The sequence below is a fragment of the Panthera pardus genome, unplaced genomic scaffold (genome assembly GCF_024362965.1).
Source record: "Panthera pardus isolate Hobbes unplaced genomic scaffold, ASM2436296v1 HiC_scaffold_2, whole genome shotgun sequence".
Classification (NCBI taxonomy): Eukaryota; Metazoa; Chordata; class Mammalia; order Carnivora; family Felidae; genus Panthera; species Panthera pardus.
In genome coordinates this window covers 49,905,576-49,931,633 of record NW_026526765.1, presented here as the reverse complement: position 1 = coordinate 49,931,633, position 26,058 = coordinate 49,905,576, and the positions used below count along the sequence as shown (strand labels likewise).

Here is a 26,058-nt window from a genome sequence, read left to right as displayed (position 1 = left end):
AGCACTGAGCACGCTTTATCTTACTTAATCCTAACAACTTCCTAGTGAAATATGAGGATATTATGATCTCCATTGTACGGATGATAAAACTGAAGTTTAAGGAGAGTAAACACCTGCCTAAAGGCACAGCCTGTAAATGGTGGAGATGAATATAAACCCCAGCAGAGTCTGCACCCCTAACCCCCACACAGTTCCCCACAGTGCCTTCCTTCATTGGTTGTCATGCCATCTTCACTGATGGAGGTCAGCCATGGGGGTCGAGAGGGGTCAGGAGGGTTGCATACCCATCTGGGATTTCTCAGCTCTGTTTCTTACACACACACACACACACACACACACACACACACACATTATGTGTATGTATGTTATGTATATGTATATTGTTTATGTTATTTATACAGAGTATACATGTACTTGGTACTGGATGCTTTACATTGATATAATCTTATATTGATTCTTTCAAAGAAACTATGAAGTCAGTACTATTCCCTTTATATAGATGGGTAAATTCAGGCCCAGTTTGCTCAAGGTCACACGGCTATAAATAATAGAGCCGAAATTGAACCCAAACTGTGTGACTCCAGAACCTGAGCTTTCTAATTACTCTGCCTTTCAGACTCCATGCAGGCTCTGCTAAACATTCTTCAGAAACCTGCTGGCAAAGCTGCCCAGCACAGCCAAAGTCATGCCCAGTAAAACATGCTTGTGTCCCTCCCTTGAACATACATTGGCAAAGCCATCTTCGAGGGCAGAGGAAAAGAATCTGACAATGGAACTACATTTCAGACAGTATTATTCACAATGCATCATGCCCACCCCTACAAAGGGGAGCTACCCATTCATACAAATCTGACTCTTTTTCAGCTAAAAAGAATGCTTTGTCACCCTCAGTACACCTCCGGCTGGCAAACTAAGGATGTAATGCCTAAGTATAACTTTTAGTTTAAATAAGGATAAAAAATACGGAAAGCAGAAATCTGCCATTCTTGAGTTGCTTATCACCACCCTCGTTAAACAAAGATTTGATATCAAAATAAGGTAGAATGGGGTTTGTAATCAGGAGCTGACAGGTGGTGTTTGAGAAGAAAAGGCCCATAGCTCTTGGAGGGTCAGTAGCTGTATTACTGGCCAGCGGTGACATAAGCAGGTAGCCCTTAGGCAAGGCCAGGTCTCTTCTTGCCGTGTAGACCAAGCAGGGAGCAGGAAGGGACTCAGCCCAAACTGCAGAATGTCCTGGATTTAGGGGACATCTCTCTGCTAGTGTGTGTGTGTGTGTGTGTGTGTCCGCATGCATGTGTGCATGCACGTACACACACGCACACGTGCGTGTACAGGTGCTCTTAAGTAACAATGAAATGGCTTCAAAACAAGGACTCATACAGAGTTTGTTCATTTGTTATCCAGGGCATTTCTAACCCAAGTCTTCACAGGCTCCAAGAGTGCAGAGACCATTCTCCCCTGTTCTGATAAGTGGCTGAATCACCATCTCTCTGTCACATTTTTCACTTATGGCTGCACAGTGGGGAGGGTTCGAGGTGAAATTCAGGGCCACACTTTGTGCTGGATTTGCTGTTGTGGACGACATTGCCCTTTCCTTCTAATTCAGCATGTGTTCAGGGGTTTCTTTCTGCTGTTTTTTTTTTCCCAACACAGTCATGTACCAAACATCCCTACCTTTGAGGGACGCCAGGGGAGGAGGTATGAGTAGAGAGATTCAAGTCAAATTAACTGACACCATTTTCCTCTAAGCTGTCCTGTCCCTGTTCCTGCCCACTCCACTCCCAGCCGCCGTGCTCACCAGGGCCCCCATGCCTGGAATTGCGCCTTGGCCCTCTGTACCCAATGCCTGTGGCCGGAGGTGCGCTGTGCCACTGTTCCCCGGGAACTCCTGCCTGAGGTCTCGGAGTCTCCCCTGACAAAAGGGACGCTGGGACGTGGGCTCCTAGACCTGTAACTGGAGAATGACCTCATTGTTAGCTTTCTAAACTCTGCTGGTCTGTGGAGAAAGGGCATAGACGGGTTACAGAAAGGGGGTGGTGAGAGCCTCTGAAGTGTGACCTTCCTCCTTCTCCTTTTCATTGTTATAGTAATTTCATGTGGGCCCTCCTAGTTCAGAACTGTGATCATTAAGACAGGGCAAGTGATGAAAGAAGTGTTGATCAAGCAAATTGACATACAAACAAGATCAGAGGTGACATGTTTAGGCTGTTGAGGGTTTTAAAGACCTGTGTACCCCCAGCTACCACTCTACTAATTGTACTGGTTGTTTGTTTGTTTGTTTGTTTTGCCAACTCCTTAAAGGCCTTTTTCTCAGCAGCCCTGTCATGGCCTTCTCTAGTGACTGCGTGTATGTTTATTCCCCAACGAACATGCACTGCAATCTCCCATGATGGTGATGACGATGGTCACAGCCGCTGGCATGGGAGGGCTTGTTCCCAGCCTGGCTTCTGCATTATATCATGTATTCTTCCCAGCCATCCTTGATGTAGGCTCCTCCTTGTCCTCCTTCTACAGATGCAGAAACCAAGCTTTAGAGCCAAGATGGCTCATCCAGAGGTACACAGCTAGCAAATTGGAAGAGCCTGGGGTTAAAAGCCTGGCAGACTGATTACGGTGTAAGCCCCTATGCTATGTGGCCACACTAAAGTCAAGCCACTGGGTGAGGTCCATGTGGACTGCAGAATCCTGACCTTAAAATCTTTCCCTGGGGTAAAGGAAACATAACACCACAGTAAAGCAGGCAGGTCTGTCTGGGAGAGGCTGGGCACCCACCTGTGGAAATTCAGAGGAGGGGAAGATTAGGGGGAATTCAGAAGAGCCTCACAGAGAAGGGTGCCGTTGAACTGGACCTTGGAGATAGGGCAAGGGAGACTCAGGCAGAGGGAGATGGGGAGGGGGCATCATGTCAAGCAGAGGATTAAAGATAACTGGAGCCAAAGAGTAATGTACAGTAACCAGCAAGCTACTCGGCATCCCGGAGCACAGGGGCCAAGAAGTGGGGATAAGGTTAAGCAAGGAAGTCATAAACTCCATTCTTTACAAAGATTTTATGATTCAAAGTTCCTACTGCGATTCCAACTGGCTTTCTTTACCAGGTAGATAAAACCTTGGACAAATTACCATATGTCTGAGAAACTTTTTTAGGATAAAACGAATCTTATCTCAGCACTTCTGGAATCTCAGAAGATATACTATTAAAAAAGTGTAAGTGTTGTGGTCAAACAAATCTAGAAAGTGGTGCTTACTGAATCCCTGTCTTGGAGAGACACAGTGTACCTAAGTTTATTAAAAGCTCTGAGACATCCTGCAGTTAAACAAACAAACAAACAAAAAACAAAACAAACAAAAAGTCTTCTATTTAGTTCTTTAAACTTATTTGCCCAGAGAACCCTTTTCCAAATGTGAAGACCAATTAATATCCCATGGAAAACTTTGGAAAATGTGGCTGTATTTTGGATTTAAAGAGAAAATGCAGAGAAATCTTCTCTGTTCCTATCTAGGTAAAGTCATTGATAAATACTGATCCTGACTCCCCAGGTGTGTCTATTTTCATAGGTCAAGGGTTCGAGTGACCCACTGTGCCCAGCCATTGTCCTGGAGAGGTCCTCTCCCTTCTCCTAAAGCTTATGCTCCCTAGAGCATGGCTACTATGCAATTTCAGGCCTCAGAGGACTTCATTAATCAAGAGAGAGGCAGCCACAAGGAGGCTGTCACCATGCGATTGGACCTCCCCCCAGGGTAGTGATTTTAAACCCTAACCATGTCCTGGACAGTCTCTGCAGTGAAAAATTAAAAACAAAAGACCAGAGTGATTTCACAAAAATTGTACCCATGCACTGAATTTTTTCTTTCCTCACCTTATTATAGCTCAGGCTGGCTGGCCCTACCTGACTCTAGATATCTTGCAGTCCCACAGCAATCGTGTGGAGTTGTCTTTTGCGCCATGTACATGCTCAATTTGTGCAAGATATTCCCCCTATTCTGTTCCTGATTAGCTCATAATTCCTACACATGTGGTGGTTCGAGGAAGACCACATTCCACCCTCACTCCAAACTCTCCCAGCTCTGCAAAACTTTTCATTTTGTCTTTGTTCTTACCAAAATGTGAAAACCCTAATGAAAAATGCATGGCCTTTCAAACCAATAGTTTTCTGAGCTTCTGTCAGAGAACATGATCACCCTGCCGCCGGGGAAAATGGCAGAGCCACCTCGGTCTGATGATGTCCTGTGAAGTTTGGCATGTGTTACTCTCTGACAGTGTTGTGTCTTTGTGGAAATCTTCATGGGCCCGACTTGGGCGAGTCAGTGTGCCAACGGCTTTTCTGGAACTTTCCAAGCCTCAAACACCCATCCCTCTCACCCACGTAAGTAATCTTGAGGATTGAAGCACAGATACAGGAAAAACAGCTCCTATAAACCCAGGAGCTTCCCTGCAGTCATGCAGTGGGATTACTTTATAAAAAGGTCTCTTCACAGGTATAGCAGCTTACAGACTACAAACAGCGATCTTGTCCTAAAATGTATTCATCAAGAAGTGTTCTGTACCTGGAGTTTAGGAAGTCACAGATGAGATGTAGGGAGCTGTGACCCCAGTGTTCTATGCAGAGTGTTGGGTGCAGGTACATATGGGTCTTCTTCTGGAGAGAGATTCCATGGTGTCTACTAGGCTCTACGAGAAGTCTGAGGGCCAACAAAGGCACGGTAGGAAGGTATGGACAGGCCAAAGCCTCCCCCTAGATACCCTCCAATATGTCTGTTTGTTTTTAATTTTAACTGTTCGCTAACATGTATAAACTGGGCTGTTTTGTATTTTAAAACATTCAGATCTCCATTTTCTCTTGAAAGAATTCAGAAAAGCTGGTGGTTGTGAGCAGGCATTTCTGCACAGCAGTGTTGGGGGAGCCCGCTCTAAAGAAGGCATGCCCTTGGCAGAGTCGCTTTGATCCCTACCGGGGCACATCGCTCACTTATGTTCCCAGTCTGGGCTCCCAGGGCATTGGAGTCTGCACCCCCTGTCATCCAGATTAAGAAGCACTGTTAGCTATGGACTAGCACATCAGTTAGCTTTGCTTTATAACTTTTAATGGGGCCCTAGATTGCTAGATCTTTTTTATTTTTTTTGTTTTTTGTTTTTTTCCTTCTGGCCATCCAGAATTAAAAAAAAAATCCTGATGTTTTCAGGGCCCAATTAATAAACTTAATAAATGTTGGCCAGACCCACTGACCAAATCAGCAGGAAGTTTGTCAGTTGTCTGCTTTGCTTTGCATCGTATTGACACTGCCTGAGCTACCCGGCTGGCTGTCCAATAGGGCACTGCCCTTTAATGCCAGGCACACGAAGTAGATTTTGGTGGAAGGCAAAAGTAAGATTTGCTTCTCTTGCCAGAGGCTTAGAACTCCCACAGAAAGACCTGTCTTTAATAAGGGTGCCGGAACCCACCTCCAGCCTAGATGAAAGATCCTTAGGGAGGCAGAGCCGGGCTGAGCTGTCACAGTGCAAAGAGCCCCTGCCCCCTTGCCTTTGGAGCTATAGCATCTTGGAGTTTCAAGTTAAAGCTTGGGTTGAAAATCTGAGCTCCCCGTTTCAGTCAGATCTAAGGCTCACTTGAATCTTAGGGGGACTGCTTTTCCAACTGATCTCGAATCTTTGGGGGTTTAAGTTGGCCTGCATTTGGCAAGAGACACTTCCTGTTTCTAAGAAAAATGGCTTATGAGGGCTTACGAAAAGACTCCAGGAGCTTTTGGACTGCAGAATGGCTCTTGCAAAACAACATTTGGATGATTTACGTGTATATGAATCAGAAACATGTGGATTAAATTTCCCTGTGAATACAGATGGGTTTAAAAATTAACGGAAAAAGTGTTTGGCAAAATACATTTTTTAATTGAATTTAAAATGTTGGGGGTGGGGGAGGGGAAACAAGAGGGGTGTGGGGACTGCAGGGCTCAGGGGCTCACCTAGCCTCCCCGTGTCTGCAGCAGGATTTGTAGTAGTTGGGGTTTGCTTTAAAAAAGGCACATTCTTTTGGACTTGAGAGTTGGGACACGAAGAGAGCCACTTCCTAGACTCAGTCATCACTGACAAGGACATCAATTTAAATTTAGAGTTGCCAACAAAAAGAAAGCAATGACTTTCTCTCTCATCTTTGGAAGCAAAAGATGGCTGCCTCTTGCTTCTAATGGACGCATCGCTCTTACCCCAAAATATTTCAAAGTTGCCATACTGTTTTAACTTTCTTATAGACATCCCTTCATTCCTCATGCTCAGCATATGAAGTATGCTGTATGGGGTGGTGCCTTTTTGATGTAAGAAGAAACACAAACCAGAGATGTTAAACAATTAGCATGAGGTCACACAGCTAGTTTGGCAGCAGAAGGGATGGGTTAAAAGTAATAGCAGCTAACCTCTATGAGGTCTTTACTGGAGCTGACGCTGGGCCAAGCACCACACATATGTTATTTTATTTAAATCTCCAACAACCCTAAAAATATCACTGCCCTTGCAAATACCGTTAACTGCATTTTCTAGCTGAGGAAGCAGAGGTTCAAGGAAACAAGTAACTACCTCTGGGAGACATACTCAGAAAGCAGGAAAGCCAGAGGTGGAACAGTGGCCTGTCGGATTCCGTGCTTTTCTAAATACCACTGTGTGCGGGCTTCTAACTCAGAGCACTTCCAAAGATTTTTTGATTACCCCAAACTGATTTCGTTTCCCCCAGGATCTCGCCCCAGCTTTCCTAGGCTATAATTTTCTAAGAACGTGGTCAGACCATTCCAGAACCTTGAGTGCAACAGTAGTATAGGAGACATCCTGCAGGTTCATGCAAACCTGCCTTCCCCTCCTCCTCCACATTTTCTCCCAGCTTCATATTCCCCAGAACAAGGCCTGAGGTGGCTGGCATTTCCTTCTCCCCGGTATGAGGGATGAAATATAGGCATTCAGATTGCTGTTCTAGTATTCAGTCTTCGCAAATAGCACAGAGCCGTGGGATGAACTAGTTTTTTATTTTATATTACGGAAGTCACAGGGAGGGGCAAAAAGAGGGACACATTGGAAATTCTCACTAGTTTGCAAGGTTTGGGGCTGCAACTTTCCCAGCGATATTCAAACTCTGCAACTTTCCAGTTATATTTTAAGATTGAAATCAGATTTGGAAGGATGTTTAGCATCTTCTGTTCCATTAAAGACACATACACAGGCTGACTTATCATTTTTAATAAAGTACATGTATATTTTCTAACAAAAACTCATTCCAGGGGAGATGAGAGCACATTTGTGACTAATATTCAACCAACATAGTGGTGTGTGGGTGTTTTTTCCCATCTTTTTTTTTTTTTTCCTCAGTGAGAATTTTGGATGCAAAACCATTGACTTTTGTCTTCTTTTTCCACAGCGATATCTGGCATGATCGTTCCTCCCATGTGAAAGAATTGCCTTGAAGAATTTTATTAATGAAGAGGTTGGATTCTGCTACAGAGAGTAATCTGATACAAGTCCCCGAGTGGAACTTTTAACTCAGGCCTTTTTAAGAGGAATCACAATAACTGCAGATTTTTAAACAAACAATATCACCGACCTTGCAAATACTGAAATTGGAAGGGTTCTGCAAGTGCAGTGTTGGTTAAAAGTTGTACCTCCCAAGTATTTGGGGGATATATTTATTCTGTGTTGATAAAAGCAAATCCACTTTTTCATTTTCTTTCTTTTTTTTTTAAGCTTAACTCTGCAATCATTTGTCTTTTATAAACCGTAAAGCTGTATACAAGGGACACTATAAATAAGACTCCATGTTTTAATTTATGATGTTTTTAAAGCTGTGTAAAGGGAGAATGAAGTGGTGATATTTACAAAAAAGTAAAAAAAAAAAAAGAAAAGAAGAAAAAAAAAAAAAAAGCTTGTATGGGACAGAATAGGAATGCCAGTTAGATTTTTTAGAAAACTAAGGGTCGGCTTTTGCGCCTTAAAGCATATCAAATGGTAGTTAGCTCAGACAGTGCATTTTCAATATCTAACTTAACATGCCATCCCTTAGCAGTGCAAGCTTATTTATCTCTTTTGTATTGTTGTCTTAAGTAACTGTGTAAATAAATGCAGCCTGGAAAGTTAAAAAGTGATGTAAGTGATCACATTTTTCCCTTCTACTCAAAAATCCAGTGCCTCTAGACAGATTGTTAAAACTGCATATTTAAACCTGATATAATTCTCTCTTTTACTTATGTCAACTTCTTCTGAAGCCAATGGCCTCTGGAGAGCTTGATGGCACACATACTGTGTGAGAATCCCCTATGAGACTGCACGGAACAGGGTCCAGGCACAGAATTAGAATTCCACATTTTGCCCTCCAGTCATCAAGCCAAAATCCCACTCACACGCCGCCATTTGCAAGTTTAAAGTTGACTCATCCTAAATGCTGACTTCATACCAATCCTCCAAAAGCTGACAAAAGCAACATGGCAGGTATTTCGGATTTCCCATTTGAGATGACACCTCTATCGGTGACCCTCACCATTTGTAACATAATAGATTAGAGGGACAGGTTAAGTGCTTTGGAATTCAGAGTAAAAGGAAACTGGGAGAAAGGAGAAGAAGGTTGAGAGCTCCAAAACATAGTTCTCTGTTCTATGGAATTTTTGCTCTCATTATCTGGGAAGTGTTCTTAAAAGTAAGAATAAATAGCAAAGACGCAGCAAAGCTCTGAGGATGCGTTTGCCTGATATTTTTTTCTTTGCTGTTGTGTTTTGTATGTAGTTATAAATACTGTAGATTTTTTGTGATTTTTGCCAAAGTCGTCGTTCTATTTATACATTTTAATGTCTTAAGACAGTTTTTCAATATCACAAAAAGATTTTACTGCATATTTTGCAAAGAAAAAAAAAGCTCACTACCTTTAGCTTGCACATACTTGCAAAGTTAATTAAAAGGCTTTTTGTTTTCAAGGGGATTTTGTAAAATATCCATATAAATAATGTATTTATCTTTGGAATTTGTACATTGCTTTCCCCTTCTTCCTTTTCCTCCCACTCCCAGGTTATTTTATTGTGTACGTTTGCTATGTGAAAAGTGCGTATTTGTTTGGTCACCTACAGTTGTATTAGCTGTTTCAATGTGATTTTTAAACATTTCATTTATAGTTATTTTTAGTTTTGTTTTAAACCATGCTTCAATTTTTTTTATTTCCACCCAAAAGCCATTGTCTATTTTTGTATTATTTGTAAGTTAAGAAGTTTTTTCCAATATATGGCAAAAAAAAAAAAATAGTAGCATATTATTCTTGTAGCATTTAGTTCTGTAGATTAAAAAAAATGTATCCTTTGCTTTGGAAGCTTACAAAAAAAAAAAAACCCTAATGCTGTTTTACTCTATTAATATGCATGGAATCTCTCCCTTTGGAGTGACGCATTTTGTGCATTGAATTTCGGGGGAGAAACTTCATAGAAATCAATGAACATACTTTCTTTCCTAAGTCTGCTTGTATATTTCCTCTGTCTTTCACATAAATATAAACCAGCAGATTGGATGCCTTAACAATGCAAATCATATTCATTTCACTTGTACATTGTAACTGTGCACCAGAACTGTCAGTCATCACTAACATTCTAAGAAAAAAGAAAAAGAAAAAAGAAAAAAAAAAAAACAAAGAAATGGAAAAGCACAAAAGAACTGTTTTGTTACCTTAAGACAATGTAACTTTTTCTAGTAGAGCAAGAAATTTACAACAATGCTGCAACTGTGCATGCCCCCATATGGATTTTGCAATGGTTTTCACTAGACTGTCAGAGTGCGATTTTTATGGGTTGGGGCGGGTGGGGGAGGGGGGTTGTGGGAGGGAAGGGAGGGGGAGGAAAGCTGATTTTTCAAGGTGAGAAATAATAATAATGATGATTAATAATAATAAAAAAAACTGGAAAATGTAAGCAAGGTGGACGCATTGCTTCTCGGTACTCAGAAAAGTTGTCTGAATTCGTGTGGTAAGCGCTGGCCTGAAGATGTATACAATTTAAAGCCATATTTTGTCTGGTGAGCCCCTTAACTGTTTGTGAAGGAATGGTCAGCCGGTGAGGTGTCCGGCTCAGACCCTGACAACAAACGCCACCCATCTGTCAGCCATGTGTAGTGGTTAGAACTTTTCTTGAAAGTCCAAAGAGCCTTTAAAATGTGTATAATTTGTATTCTGTTGCCTCTATTTATATTGATTAGATGAAAAGATGTTCTGGCCCTCTGACCCTCTTTCTTCAACACAAAACTTCTACAAGTAAAAGATGTTCCCCTAAATACAGAATATGGCTTTAAGAGGAAAATGAAATAGAGAATTAAGATTTCAGTTTTGGGGGAAAAATACAGCTTCTGGATGACTGGATTGCCTAACACGCCCTGGCCTCACATTGTACTAGGATGCAGCTTAACGAAGTCATCTCTGAGTCTACTAACCTTTCACCTTCCTATCAAACTTTTTGAATAGACACACACTGTACAGTTCAATTGTTAGAGAACCTAACTACTGTAGAGATTGTTATAATTTTTTTTTTTTGCAAAAATTCAAGCTGTAAAAACTTTTCAACTTTCACAATATTTAATTAAAGTTACTTCCTGTCTGTGATGGCAGCTTCTAGTTGTGTATTCATTTCAATAGTTCAGATGAGCCAAAGTCCAACATATGTAGAAGGTCTGTGTTTGCAATTACTCAGACCAGTGTTGACACCCAGAGAGAAGAAATCTGGGTAGTCCTGAGACACCCACTCTCTTTCTTTGTAAATCCTTGGGGATTTGCCAATCTGGGATGCAAATTGCACACGCACAGCGTACTGCTGCCCTCTGGCGGCAGCAGATGGATGCGCACATGTGCACACTGGCCCACAGAGGAGCCAGGAGCCTCAACGATTTTACCAGCCAAGCAGTGCAATCCCCCTATAGTGACTGAATTGTGAGTCCAGGATCTGGCCATTCTAGAATGCCATCCTCCATGCTACGAGTCTGAACCAAACTCTTCACATACAGCTGCTAATTAGTCCCAGTGAGCCTTCTGGTCAATTTAGTTATGTGCCCTGGCTCATTGATGAGGAGGCATGTGTGAACTCAGAAGCTTCTATGATCTACAGCTTTAGATCCCTTGTGGATAAGACACTTTGCTGGATAAAACCAACCTCATCTGGAGCCAAACGTTCCCAAAACACCCAGTAGGCACCTTCTCCTGTTAAATGGTTTCACTTTAAATTCTATCAAAACCATGAGTCTTTCCAGTTGTCCGCCCAATGCTTTCCCTGCTTTTGCAATTGTTGGATATGATAAGGTTAATGATGCTTGTAAAAGGCCTCAAAAACTTAGCAAATAAGCCATAGACCACAGAAACTTGATGACCAGGGCTAATAGGCCATCACACAACCACCATCTCGATCATTTGTGGTGGGCATCGTTGATACACTTTTGTTCTAGAATAGAGCCCAACTGGAAGTAGTGAAAGAGTGTAATGAACAAGTTAATAAGTAGAGAAGCTATCGTCATTTTCTTAAAAAGGAAATACATGTTGCTTAGTTTGGTCATTTAGTATACATTTTCTTTTGTTTTTGGAATTCTGTATTAGATGCACATCCCTGTATTCGATACAGAAGGTAAAAAAAAAAAAAAAAAAAAAAAATTAACAAGAGGCTCCTGCCCCCAGAACACTCACAGTCTCAGACAAGACAAATCTATGCCCATCAAAGCAGTTTAGAAAGTTGAGAGTGACAGACACATGTGTGTCACACTGCCCCACCGTAGAAAACAGACATCTACACCTCTACACACTGGCCTCCACTTTCCTTAAGGCCTATTTCTTGCAAGCGTTCATTCACTCATCCATTCACATAGACTGTGAAGATTTACTATGCACCTGGCACTGGGTGAGGTGTGATAGATTCCACAGTGAGAGCAGTGACGCTGGTCCTGCCCTCATGGAGCTTATAGTTGAGTGGGAAACAGATGTTAAGCCACTACACAAGTCCATACTAACAAACGCACAATGGCAATGAAGAAAAAGTCCAGAGTGCTCTGGAAGTATATTACAGTGGGATCTGACTTAACCTGAAGGGCTGGGGAAGGTTTCTAGAGAAAGTGACATTTGAGAGGAAATGTGACGGATTAGGTAACCAGGTTAGGGCAGGCACCTTAGGTAAAGGGAATGAAGGCACGTGTAAGGATGTGAGCTTTGGGGATGGATCTGTGCATTCAGAAACAGAAAGGCTCTGGGACTAGAGTGTGCAGATGTGAGGAGGACACTGCAGAACTTGGAAAGTTCGATTCACGACACATACCGAGCACCTGATATATGCTGCTTGGCACTGAACTAGATGCTACGATACACAGGGAAACCAGTCATACTTCCTGCCCATTGGGCCCAAGTCTCAGCTCAGCTTGGCACATAAATTCACAGCCCTGTGTTTGCTGGTAAACAAACAGGGGGTGAGCTGGGGTAAAAGCAGGGAGCACCTTGCTTGCTCTAGGCAGTTGCCCCCACATGGGAATGTGGGCCCAGTGAGGTCCATCTTTCATTTTTCAAGAATGCTATATGTAGTATTGGATTTTTTTCTTTTTGGTGTGAAATTTTCATTTTTTAAAAATGTTGTCATCTAATCCAAAAATAGTGTTTTAAAAACACTTCATTGGGTATACAAAATCCATGAGCCTCAAGAATGTTAGTTTGGGACTTCTGGCCAAAAGACAAGTTACTAAAGGAGATGTTTACATAGCCTGACATGAGGGTCATAGTGATCTGCCCTATCCATGGAGATCAAGGAACACTGCAAAGAGGGAATGCCTGAGCGGTGTGAATAGGAGCTCTGCGAGCAGATAAAGGCAAGTAGAATCAAGTAGACAATGGAAGGCCGTGGTCAGTGCCTTTGGCTATATGAGAAAAAAGTAACTAAAATTAATGGAAAGTAATGGGAATATGGGAAAATGGAATATGTAATTGGGAAAAAAATCTGTATATTCTGCAGTGGCCACATTCAGTGTGAAAATGTATACATCATTCTCCCCCCATCTCCTTTTGCCTTGCAGAAAGACTCCCACGAGTGAATTCACTTTTAGGTAGACTTCTAGAGAAGTAAAGTCTCTCCAACACACCATGCTCAGGGCTGTGCCTCCCCTAGCATGCTTCATATCACACACTTTCTCAAGACAGCTGCTGCTAGAATTATTACCTTTTCTCTCCCAAATCATCAATTTCTCCTTACTCAGAAGTACTTTCTTATCAGCCCACAATCCGATCCCATTTTAAAGGAAAGAAAAGAACTATTTGACCTCACTTTGGTTTCAATGTGCCGCCTTTCCACTCCCTGTTAGAGCAAGTGCCCTCAGAGGATTTGTCGGAGTCTGTTGTCTTTCCTCCTTCATTTCTCTTCTTTTGCTATCCATATGACAAGGGATGTCTACTGTAACCATGAGTGGTGGTGAGTCGCAGACGTTGTAAACAGGGATCAAACATATATTTCCCTCGTTGCCACATAGGGAATGAGTTGAAGAGAGGCAGAGGGGAAATGGAGGGTAACTAAGAGGCCAGTGCACATTCAAGGCAAAAAATGAATAGCTTGGACCAAGAGGACAGAAAGGAAGAAAATAGGATTAGAAGTATTGAGCATTGTGATTGTAGTCAACAATAGTGTTATCATAGACTTCAAAGTTGCTGAGAGAGTAGATCTTATTTGTTCTTACCACAGAAGGAAATGATAATTATGTGACAGGATGAAGGTGTTAGCTAACACTATGGTAGTGATCACATTGCAATATATAAATGTGGCACCTCAAGCCATTGTACACTGTGTAATTTGAACTTACGCAATGCTTTACGTCAAATATACTCAATAATTTTAAAAAATGGAGAAATACTTAGCGAGAGAGAACCACCAGGATTTGGCAACCGATGCAATGTGGGGATTGAGGGAGGAAAAAAGTCAAGATCAAACTCCATTTTCTGACTGGGGCAACTACTATTAAAGATACGGTTGATTTCTTGGGGTGGTTTCTTTGCTATAAAGCTGTGGAGCTGTGTGGTGAAATCCCTTCCTATTGTTCCCTGTGCTTTCCTTCCCTCTCCCAGCCATGATCTTCTCCAGAGGCTTCTATATTTACATTAGGAATGAAATTCAGTTTCCGGAACTGGAAATATTTTGTTACTTTTTTTTTTTTTTAACTTAAGCATCAAGCAGTTTTATCTCTTTTCTCTGGAGAATTATGCTGCAGTGGGACCGATTTTTATCTGCTTGGCATACTTTTTTCCCACCGATTGTAGAATTTCCACATTCTATATTAAGAATGAAAGTTCTGAACCCTGGAATGAACCACAGGCTTGAGGTCGGCTTTCTGCAGGAAATGTCTTGCACAGGGAATTGGGCTAGAAGGAGAAGCTAGTACTCCAGAAAGGAGCTGACCAAATGTCAACAAAAAGGAGAGAGTCCCATTGAAGTTGATTTTCTCCATAGGATAGATTTGGGTGGGATCCTGGCAACGATGGTAGCAGCCATGAGATGAAAGAATGCAAAGGGAAAGGAATTAGAACCGGGCAGTAGCCATGGCTTTCTGTAACACAGGTGTTCATTCAAGATATTCTTACTAAGGGCTTTCTTTGTGTCAGGCACTGTGCTAAGGATTGGGGTGTGATTGTGTCTTAAATAGACACGTTTCCTTCCTCCATTACTGTCTGAGGAGGGCACAGATAGGAATCAAACAATCACACCAATATATAAGTTCACATTGTGGTAAATGTTTCTGTAACCCTAATATATCTGAGAGAGTATATGGCTCTATCTCGGCACACATTCAAGCCTATGTCAACACCCAAATTTAGGTAGAAAGAAATTGGGTTTTTTAAAATTCAAATCCTTTAAGGACCATTAAAAATAGTCTAAATGTAACGTTCACAGCAATTCCTACTGAGCTTCTCTTTCCTCTACTATCCTTTTCCTTACTCCTCACCTTATTCAGACACTGGTTTCCTCAACCCATCTGACAAAAAGCCTATTCTGAGTTTGCATGCTTTTTCTTTTTTCCTCCTCTCTTTGCCCATTTCTCTCATTGCATTGCATTGTTCTCAACTATGTCTTTTGCCAGCAAGAAAATCTTTCATCTTCAGTGGAGCTGGGAAAAGGGGAGGTATTGGGATAACCAAATATACTTCCCTTTGGCAGGCTGTGGGAGGGGAAGGTCCATAAATACTTCCTTGCTAATGTTTGACCTGTTATATTCTGAGGGGCAAGACTAGAAAGCCATGAACATATACAGCAAGATGCAGTGATGTGCTCATGCAAGAGAGCAGACCTGACGGAGCAGGAGTTAGCAAGGCAAAGCTGGAGCGAAGTGGAGAGACCATTCTAAATGGAGGCAGCAGTCACCATAGAGTGGATAACGGATGCATTTGATTTTCCCACTCACAATGTCCCTCCTTCTCAGTTTATCTCCTCCTTCTGTCATTTCCTTTTTTAATGCGCCCCTACATTCTCCTACATTCTTCCCTTCATCTCTGTCTATGCGACACTCCTCATCAGTGTTCGGTTCAAGCAGAGCCATTACTCTGGTTATTCCCATACCCCTCTGGCTAGCCCCTTCCTTCTCTTTGCCATCACTCCTACCTGCCTCATGAGTGTCTGTGCATGGAATTCTAGGGACTTGGTCAATTTCTCTTCATCCTTTAAAAGCAGCTACAACCAGCTGAAAGATTAGAGATCCCCAATATTGTTCTTTATGATTCAAAGGTTAATGTTCCTACCCCACATTTAATGCCCTAGGAACACTGAGAGCCCAATGTGCTCAACTGAAAAGGCCAATGTTAAGCCCTATTCTGTCCCACAAGGACAGAATATTATGACACACCCTCATGTCCAGCAAAATGTCAATTTGCTTTGTTGAACTTAAGGTGAACCTAGAAGAGAGCGTAAAAATCAACACGGAAATGGTGTAAATGGCAATTGGCATTCTCTTGTTGGGGGCCTTCTTTTATATGAGGTGATATTTTAGTAACTTTATAGAAATTTGTTAAATTCTCAATGGTCCTTAATGGTGCAATTATCCTCAATTAAAAGTGAATTGCTCTCCGACTTTGTATGAGGACAGAGGGTCTCCATTGGGCCATGAAGCCCATTTGTTTAAGACATATATGGACACAAGATTTGGTATATCTATGGAATGTATTAGCTCAATAATCAGTATATGCTAAAGATGGGTTCGAAACGATCACTCAAATTTTCTAATTTTTTTTTCCTCATCCATTAAAAAGAAGTGACAACAGTAGTATTTATCTTAAAAGATATCTAAGAAGATGATGTTAATTAAATAAGGCACATAAGGAGTTATCATTCAGTACCTGGTGCATATTAACCACTCTGTTAGTATTAGAAATTGTGATTCCAGTGTGTGCATGTATGTATGTGTTGAGATATATCTATATCCATATCTATATCTATATCTATATCCATATCTATATCTATATCTATATCTGTATCTATATCTAATCTATACCTAGATATACCTCCACTTCGCTCCAGCTTTGCCTTGCTAACTCCTGCTCTGTCAGGTCTGCTCTCTTGCATGAGCACATCACTGCATCTTGCTGTATATGTTCATGGCTTTCTAGTCTTGCCCCTCAGAATATAACAGGTCAAACATATTATACTATAACAGGTCAAATATATTACACTATATTTAACTTATCTCAAAATGATAGACATTAAGGTCTTATTTCTTAATATTATATACAACACTATGATGGACCTCCTTGCCTTAAAAAAATAAATTTTTGCAAGTCCTTCTCACTTCTTACAAGCTACCTGTATAGGATCCCTGGCATCCAAAGGGTCACCTTCAAAAAAACGATTCCTCCTTTAACAAAACAAAATGTTTCCAACAGCTCCCATATCAAACCAAAAGATGATATGTCGTTGATGCGTGTTACAAGCACAACCACAACAATAGATATCCCCCAAATCATTTCTTTTCATTATACTTTAGTACCAGAAAAGGTACCAGTGAGCTCCAGACAGGAGAGAAGAATCATTCTGAATATTGTCACATGCCAAGGGAAGCAAACTCTGGCAATAAGTCTACAGGGCAAGGGGTGCCTGGCTGGCTCAGTCGGTTAAGCTTTAGACTTTGGCTTAGGTCAAATCTCATGGTTTGTGGGTTTGAGCCCCACGTTGGACTCTGTGCTGATAGCTCAGAGCCTGGATCTTGCTTCAGAGTCGGTCTCCCTCTCTCTACGCCCCTTCCCTCTCTGTCTCTCTCTCTCAAAAATAAATAAACATTGAAAAAAATTAAATCTGCAGGCCAAGGGCTTGGCACAGCTGCTCAGTGGGAGAGGATAAGGTGAAAAGAGGGTAACCTGGGGACATGCGGAAGAAGAGTGAAGAGCTATTTCTTACACATTGGCATCTGTAAATCATCTCTTGTTGTGTGATCCTGCTATGCCCCTTCAGAGTTCAAAAATATAAATGTTACAGGTTGAGGTGAAATGTAATTAGGTGAAGTTTTGATATGATTAACAAAGTCATGAACTCTTAGGAGCTTATTTGCATTCAGAACAAGAAATCTCCTGAAATCACTTATCCCTTCTTTACTCACTCACTCAAATATTTAAGCGGCTAGTATGTGTCCATCATTGTCCTAGGAGGTAGGTGTAAGAGGCACTGGAAAATAATTCAGTAAAAAAAAAAAGACAAAAAAGAATTAAGAGACAAGCATGTAATGACAAGTTCAGAAGAGCCCCGTGAGGAAAACTGGCAAGGTGCTGTCTACCTTCTCATCTTACTGATGTTGAGCTTAGCCATGTGACTTGTGTCTGGGGAACATTAGCTGGCATGATAAAGGCAGAGGCCATAGACGTGACTGTGAAGTTTTATTTGGTTCTTACACTCCAGAGATTCACCAGAAGATTTTCCCCCAGGAAGCTGTTGAAACTTCCACCCAGCTCTCAAGTGTCCACACATGGAATAGGCCAGACCCTACTGACAAAAGCTAAGCTTCACTGATCCTCAGCCTGAAGCAGGGTCATGAGCCACTCTGACAGTATTGGCTGTCCCTCACATATACTGCCCTGCAAATCTACAAGCGTGAGAATTAATACTTGCTATGGCTACAAGCCCTTGAGCTTTGGAACAATTTGTTATGTGGCATTGATTATAGCAATAGTTGACTGACACAGAAATAGAAACCTAGAAGTGGGTGCAATTATAAGAAAAACCTGAAAAAAATTATTTTCAACCTCGGTGGTAGGTGGTAAGGGAACTATAGGAGATCTGGAGAATAATGACCTGTGTTACTCAATGGTGAAATGTTTAGTAAGCATTTAGTAAAACATGTAGGTGAAGTGGTACCCGTGATAATCTAGAAAGGCAGACATGTACCTATTGACTCAGGGATAGTGTGAGGAGATTCGGAACTGGAATATTAAAAGCCTGAATTGGATGTAGGTAGTCACATTTGATAAGGTGCCACATGAAAGAGATAAGGTCAGAAAAGAATGGTCTGGTTTACAGACACAACTGAGAGAAAATACAGAGAACTCAGAAAATCGGGGATATGCTGTGTAGAAAGTGATACTGTTTTTCATCTCTGTACTCTCCACCCACTAAAATACCCTTAAAGTAAAATAAAGCCGGGGGTGGGGAGGGGGTGTGGAAAGACCAAGAACACGAGCATTAAGATAAAGCCCAGGAGAATAGATAGTCTAAATCAAGAGTGTGGCCATTACAACCTTTTTAAAGACCCCTGAAAAGATTAAGTAGATCCTTTTGGCTGCATAAAGGCCTCTTAGAAAGATCACATAGAAGCTCCAGGTGCCCAAATTAAGAACCACAATTAACTCTAGAGAGAATGGCATTTTTAAAAAGAATTATGAGTATGACTTCAGTGCATAGAATTTACTGGAATTAAATACATAATCAACCCACTCAGTTTTTGAGACCAGTGCACTGGCAATTATTGTAGCCATCCTGGACTAGAAGAGATTGTGGCTGTTAGAGATGTAAAAAGACATCTCAGTCCGTGAAATTTCTACAGCCAGGAAGAAGACTGAGAATGTTGCTAAATTTCTGAAAGGGAGAAATCCTTCCTTGCTTGCCCTTTTACAAATGACTGAAAAGTAAAAAGAAAAGTTCCCCAGAAGGCAGAGTCAAGAGTTGTAGAAAACAATCCTCTAAGAATCTACTTCAAGGAAGCAGAATGTGGATGGAGTAAAGTTTCCCAACACATTGATGTTGGGTTAGCCATGTGACTTGCTTAGGCCAATGGGATGTTAATGGATGTGATGTGAGTGGAGGCCATGTGGCTTGCTCAGGGTGGTTTTGGTCTGGCAGCATTACTGTGGCAATAGCTGATCCAGAAATTCCTTCTCTTGGATAAAACTTGGACCATATCATCCTAATTGACCTTGAATACACAATTAAAGCAGCTCCTTTTAGTCATGTTCTCTGACACCACCACTTACTATTTTCTTCATAGCTCTGTTCTTTTTCTGGAGTTATCTCATTTATGTATTTATTTGTAAGCATTTTTATTTACTGCCATATCTGGGTTCCTAGAAATGTACTTGGCTCACAGCAATAATGAGTAGATGCCCTTGGATTTAAAGGTCCCTTCTCTTGCAAAGATTCTATCATTCTCACAAAGTGAGGTTGCATTTGGGATATTATGGAGCCATTTGGTTTCTGCCTTCAATAATGCTTCAAAATATTGATATAATTAGTGTAAAGGGCATCTTTGATCTGGGATAGTTATAAGTAATTAGGAAGATCCATATGCTATAAGCTCTAATTTAGTGATATCTGGACAACAGCAGAAAGTAGAATCATTTCTCCACAATGATTTAGGAAAGCAAGTAATCTGGGAGACCAAAAGGTTTTTTTGCTTGAGTTGTGATGAGCAAGATGACTACAGCATTAATTCTAGTATATTCATCTTTAATGTTTTGATTGTTAATTAGGCTGTCTATAGAGAGCAAAATAAAAATTTTTGTACATGACAGAAATTGATGAGATCAAAATGAGGTACCAAACAATAAAACTCGGTTATAAGGAATAAAACCTAAGAAATGCCAAGCTTTATTACTCAATGGCCCTCAGGGTACCTCTGCATTTTTTTTTTTGTCCATGGAGATCTCTCAAGACTAGTTGATTCCTTTATTCATTCAACAGACACTATGGAACTGGCAAAACCATGGTGAGCAAAGCCAGAAGTTAGTTGTCTTTGTCTTTCAGGCTCTTTGTCTTCGGCTCGTGTCCAGAGAAACAGGCATGTGTGTGTGTGTGTGTGTGTGTGTGTGTGTGTGTGTATGCTAACTGTTCTGAAGGCTTTATAGGGGATGGAAAACCAGGAGATCATCTAGTTAGATACCTGACTTTGTTTGGGCTACGAAGGAAGTCTTCCCCTGAGAAAATGGTGTTCAAGCTGAGATCTGAAGGATGAATAAGGCAAGAAAGCACATTAAAGAGAGAGTTTATATCATGTGCGATGGACCTGAAATATATCAGCATGGTTGGAGCAAGGGAAAGAAGTGAAAGATGAGGCCAGATAGATGGCAAGACCCAGACCATGCAGAGCTTGGGGTTCGTCAGGAAGGAATTTGATTTTTATCTAAGGAGTAAAAGGAAGCCATTAAAAGGTTGATGGAGAGATTTATCGAGCAGCTTCCAAGAGACTCAGGTAGACATTGCTGAAAAATATTGGGGAGCACTTACTTGGAAGACAGTTCTCAAATAACTCTCCTTCCACTAGTGAGCGCCTGTGGATTGGAACGTAATGTAACAAAGTTCTATTTACCTCATCATGTCCAGGATGCCATGTGTCAACTTGTAATAGTTGGTTCACCTTTACCTTTCCACGAAGCCTGTTATACTTTAAACAATACCCATCAGATCTCGTAAGGCTTGATATTTATTTTATTTCAACTATCACTCTTTTTTGTCAAGTGTAGTCTCACGCACAGCAGGTGAACCTTAATGGTTTAAGGAATAAATAGAAAACTGACGGGCTCACACCCATTAGCTAATGGATTACTAAGCAAAAGGGACTACATTCCACCCCAGTGCACTTAGCCCAGGGTTGCTGGGAATTTTAAAGACTCCAAGCTAATGCTTCATGGGCCCAGGGGAAAGGAGCTCAAACTCAAATATGGCTCTTTTGATAGACAGGTGAATGAATGTGGCTATCATTATGTAATCACACAACTTAGGAGTTATTTATTATCGACTGCACAACACATTCTAGGAACGTATTGGAGGCACTTGGCTTGCCACCTTGGTACGTTTGTTGGCTATAACCTGGCAGACAGAAGGACTCTGATGGGAGGATCCCAGCCACCTTGCTTGTACTGACTCCATCGGTGTCCCAATATTTCATGGGAAAATATGTAAGGAAAAGCAGGCTATTTTAAACACATCTCTTTGAGGTAAAGGTGTGTGACATTCTCTTATCTGGAATGCTCCACATCTTTGTAAATTAGCCACCTTGCATGTTTTGCCGAGACCTTCTTTCCACAGACTTTAGTCAGTTGTCTCAGATATATGTGCCTCATTAGCATCTGAGCAATGCAATCACTTTTTTATCCCGAATCTCATGATTTTATTGGGCTATTAAGAGCTTGATTTGTGGGCAGTGGGAACAGCAAGAGAACTCATGCCATTGATCACGTTATCCAGGAGGTGTCCAGCAGAGTGAAGAAACCAGCAAGTGCAGCCCCAGAAACACGCAGGGTGGGGCTGGGCAAAGCCCGCACAATGACAAGCCCACCCTCAGAGCTCCAGCTCACACATCACCGGAAGCTATTGGCCCATATGGTGGATTGGGAGGGAGGGGCAGGAGGGGACTGAATATACCCACTTCCAAAGGAGATTCTCAACATGTTCGTGGTTTCAGGAAAAGGTACCAAAAACATAGTAAAGGACCACACTAACTATGTCCAGTCTACCTCAGGAAAATCAGTAACTAATGATCAACCTCTTGATCTTTGCTCTGATTCAAGGCCAAAGAATCACAGTCCCTTAGCAGCAGAAGGGATAACCTTAGAAATTCTTCTTCTAATGCTGTCATTTACAGGATGAGAAGAGATTCAGAAAAGGGCAGCATCATACCTAATGTCACACAGCAAAGGCAGAGCTGGCAACAGAAGTTCCATCTCTACCCCTAGTATAAGAGCCATTGTTCTCATTTCCTTTTGTGCTCCCCTCATGCCTGGGGAAGGGGAAACAAAGATTTGCCAAGAGGACTTGTAAAGCTGAAGAGTTAAATAAAAACAAACAAACAAAAAAAACAAATTACTGAGGGCTTCTCATAAAATAATATCCAAGAAATATCAAAACATGTCATTTTTAGAAAGCCCATGTAATTTCTAATTTCTGAAGTCAATTTAATGACCCACCCAGTAATATATGGACAGAATTCTCTGCAAGGATGAGGATAAATTAATTAGCAAACACACAGATCCAAGCTCCTTCCTCCCAGCACTCAGCCCTTCAGATGAGATGAGCTCTCTTGGAGAAGTCTGGAAGTTAGGAAATGCTTGCAGCTATGTAGGCAAAAGGTGAGGGCCTTCCTGACTGCATTTCTGTATCGCTTCATATTCTGCTCCCCATTAGCAGCAAGTGTGGTCTCTATAAGTTACAAATCAGATCTTAAGAGAAGATCTTATGGGAAAGAGGTGAAAGATGAGGCCAGATAGACGGCAAGACCCAGACCATGCAGAGCATGGTGTTCCCACCACTTACACTGAAACACCTGCCTCTTTTCAAGGACATAAAGCCTTATAGGATGAGAGCCTTGCTTATCTCTCCAGCTGCATCTCATACCCCTCTCCCATTGGCCCATTTTGTCCCAGCTATAAACCATGCTCTTTCCCACCACAGGACCTTTGCACTTGCTCTTTCTTTCACATACAAGGAAGTTTTTCTTTGTATGTCTCGTACCTTCTTATCCTTTAGGGCTTGACTCACATGTCACTTTCTCAAATGCGCTATTTGAATCTCACAAATCCTAACCCTTCTCCAATCCAGATGTGCCTTACCCCAAACTCTTGTGTTTCTTTGTTCTGGCACTTAGCCCAAGTTCTGCTTATTTTATACGCCTATTTACTTGTTTGCTTTTACCTCCCATTAGAATGTGGGCATCACAAGGGCAAAGCCATGTCTATGCCACATCCTCAGCAAATGTTATGGTGCCTGGTAAAACATAAGTGTTAGTAAGTATTTGGGGAGGAATAAAAAATGATCCTACCCCAGGAACAGAGAAGCACAGGGGTTTTAATTTCTATTTTGCATAGAGAAACTGAGGCCCAGGTAGACCAAGAGCTGTAGCTTATTTTCCCAGGACTCGCAGGTACTGGATGACGACTGGCAGGGCTTTCCCAGAGGCTGCACCTCTAATAGAAAAGATGCTGGCAGGGGCTGCTGTGGAGGTCAGGAAGCGAGGCAGAGTTCCCCACCCCCAGAGTTTTCCGGAGACTTCCTGAGTCTCTGACTAGCTGGTGACTCCTCCTCTTCCCCCTTTCATTCGCACAAGGCCACTGAGCTGTCAGGTAAGTGCAGCACTGGGTCTGATTCCAAAGCTTATGTTTTCTATCACAATGAGAATCCACAGACTGGAACTGGCCATGTGAGTGATGTGAAAGACTTAAGAGGAGCTGCTTAGTAAGAAGATCCTAGTCATCACGAAGTAGGTACACTGCTGGCCTTGGCTCTTGGTGGAAAAACGAGCCGAACAGTCTCGAAGCAAAGGGCAGGTTCATCAAGCTAATACTAATACTAAAAAGGTGTGGATGGCTGGTTCAGTGGTAAGTAGTACCATCTTTGTGTTTCAGACGCCCCCTTCCGCATATCATCCCCCACGCTGGTCCAGGTCACAAATTCATAAAATGTTGTGACGGGACACAAAGAAAACAAGTTTCCCTCAGGCTTATGTGCTCCGAGAGCCCTTAGGAAACAAAGATTGTGGCCATTCACAAACTGTTTGGGAAAGGCCTCAGGAATAGACAAAAGAGTCTTTGGAGAATTGGGCTCCCTGTGGAGACCAGAAAGTTCCTCCGGACTTGGGAGAGGCAAGGTGGAAGGGAAGCCATGAGGTAGAAATGTGGGGGTCCTGGTGAAGGGCTCTGTCCTCTGCTTCCTTGGGGTGCCCCGAGACCCCTGCAGGAGAAGGGCCAGTGGGGAACAAGGTGGACACGGAGCCCACAAGGAATGCGGGGAGCCCACAAGGAATGCGGGGGCATCCACAAACAAGGATGCATCAGCAGCAAGCAGCCTGCACCGCAGCTCAGAGGAGAGGCTGCCAAGACCAGAGAGCCGACCTCCCAGAGGTCTGGGAGCACTGCTGATGGCAGGGAACTGAAACTCCCCCTTGGGGAAGAGAGACCTAGGAAACCCCGCTCCACGAACATTAGGTTTGTGCCTCATCAGAATGGGATTTGAAAGCAAACTTAGTTTAGGAAAAGGGCAAGTTGCTGTTCTTGCACCCCTGAGAGCAGGGACTTCAAGCGGCCCCTGCTCTGCCATTTCCACAGGGCCTTGGGTGATTTCCGTCGTGAGGCTTGGCTTCTAAACGTGGACTCTCAGAGACTTTGTTCCCTGGGCGGGGAAGGAAACACCAGGACTCCTCCTCCAGTCCCGAGGGGTCAGGGGAACGGTCTCCAGGTCAATCTACACAGGAAGCGCCATTCCCAGAGTGGGGAGCTCCCAGGCCCCCCCGCCATCAGACTGGCCTGAACGCCCTCAGCAGGGGTGGGCTCTGTCAGGGGGGCCTGCCATCCAATTTAAACTGAGTTTCAAGTTGATTTTGGAGAAAATTTATACAGTTTACAGGCTTAAAGCGGTTGCTTCATCCCAGAGGACAGGTAGGCGAGGAGAAGGGAGCGGGAGCGGCTAACATTATGGAGAGGAGAGGAAAGCAAGGCGTCCCCAGGAGACTGGGAGGAATGAGCCCCCGAGATGCAAGGAGGGCAGATGACAATTGTCAGATGAGTTTCATCACTCAGCTTTGCCTCTACCTGCTCCCAGCTTCTCTGAACAATTGTCCTTTGGGGCCCTAACTTTCCCTGTTTAGTCTCAGCCCAAAAGTGAGTTGGCAGGAAGTTTGAGCAAAATTGTTTCGGGCATCCGGGAGTTATGCATGCAGGCAATGAAATGACATTGTTTCCGCCTTCAAAATAAATAAGAGGGTTTTTGGTCACAGAGAGCTCAGCAACGAGAACTCAGAAATGGCTGAAGCTTCAGACCTCTTGAGTCCCACATCCCCGGTAAGCAAACAAATCTCGGAGACTTGGGGGAAAATATTCCGAATAAAGAAGGTGCAGGAGTCTGAGGGGTTCAGGGCAGGCAATGGATTCTGTCAGCAATGTGAAACTCTTTTCATTTAGACTGCGTAATTACCATGGGATGGAAACCACTCCCCTTATTCCTATGCTCTCCTGCTCAACCAGCGAAGAGAACAAAATTCCCTTGGCTTCGCCTCCAATTCCTTATAATTTTCCAGACTGCTCCACAACAGAATTGTGTGGTTCCAAATGGACAAAGCTTTGTGTTTCCCCTTCTGGTCTCTCTCCTCTCACAAATAAACGGATATTGTAAACACAGCACCTTCGAAAACAAAGTAATGAAACATTCTAAATCCAGAAAAACAGCAACTGCGAAAGAAAATGCACAAAACTATTTGTTCATACTGTGCAGAGACTGGGAAAAAAGGGCAAGGCACATTCTCTGGGCAAAATTCGACCTCTGATATTTCTTAATCAGTGAATGCCTCCTAGGTCCAAGGTGGTAGCATTTGGTGCTGGTTATGTAGCTGCGGTAATGTCTTTTCTGCTCTCGATATATATATATATATATATATATATATATATATATATATATATATATTTTTTTTTTTTTTAAATCAATGTAGCAATATATAATCCGGAAAATGGGCAATCTAATGCCTATTTTCCCCTCTGTGCCCATGTGGCGCCACCACTAACTTGAAAACATGCTTTCCTCTTTCTCATGCCGCCCTGCAGATGAGCTATAAAGTGACAGAGAGGCGGGCACATGTGCATGCACGAGAAACGTGCTTTAAAC

The 26,058-nt window shown here is 42.3% G+C and overlaps 1 protein-coding gene across 11 annotated transcripts in view; it reads left to right on the top strand.

Annotated features, from left to right (window-relative positions):
- EBF1 (EBF transcription factor 1) overlaps positions 1–10,598 on the top strand; it is a 390,438-nt gene extending 379,840 nt beyond the window's left edge. For 7 of the 11 annotated variants that reach the window (XM_019433724.2, XM_019433720.2, XM_019433723.2 and 4 more), the window contains one exon: positions 7,395–10,598. In XM_019433724.2, coding sequence (XP_019289269.1) covers positions 7,395–7,426 — 32 coding nt within the window. In that variant the 3' untranslated portion in view covers positions 7,427–10,598. Of the gene's footprint in view, positions 1–4,258; positions 5,890–7,394 lie in introns of those variants that run through there. The other 4 variants (XM_019433716.2, XM_019433715.2, XM_019433714.2 and 1 more) reach the window with 1 other exon arrangement.
- Positions 10,599–26,058: the final 15,460 nt, after the last annotated feature.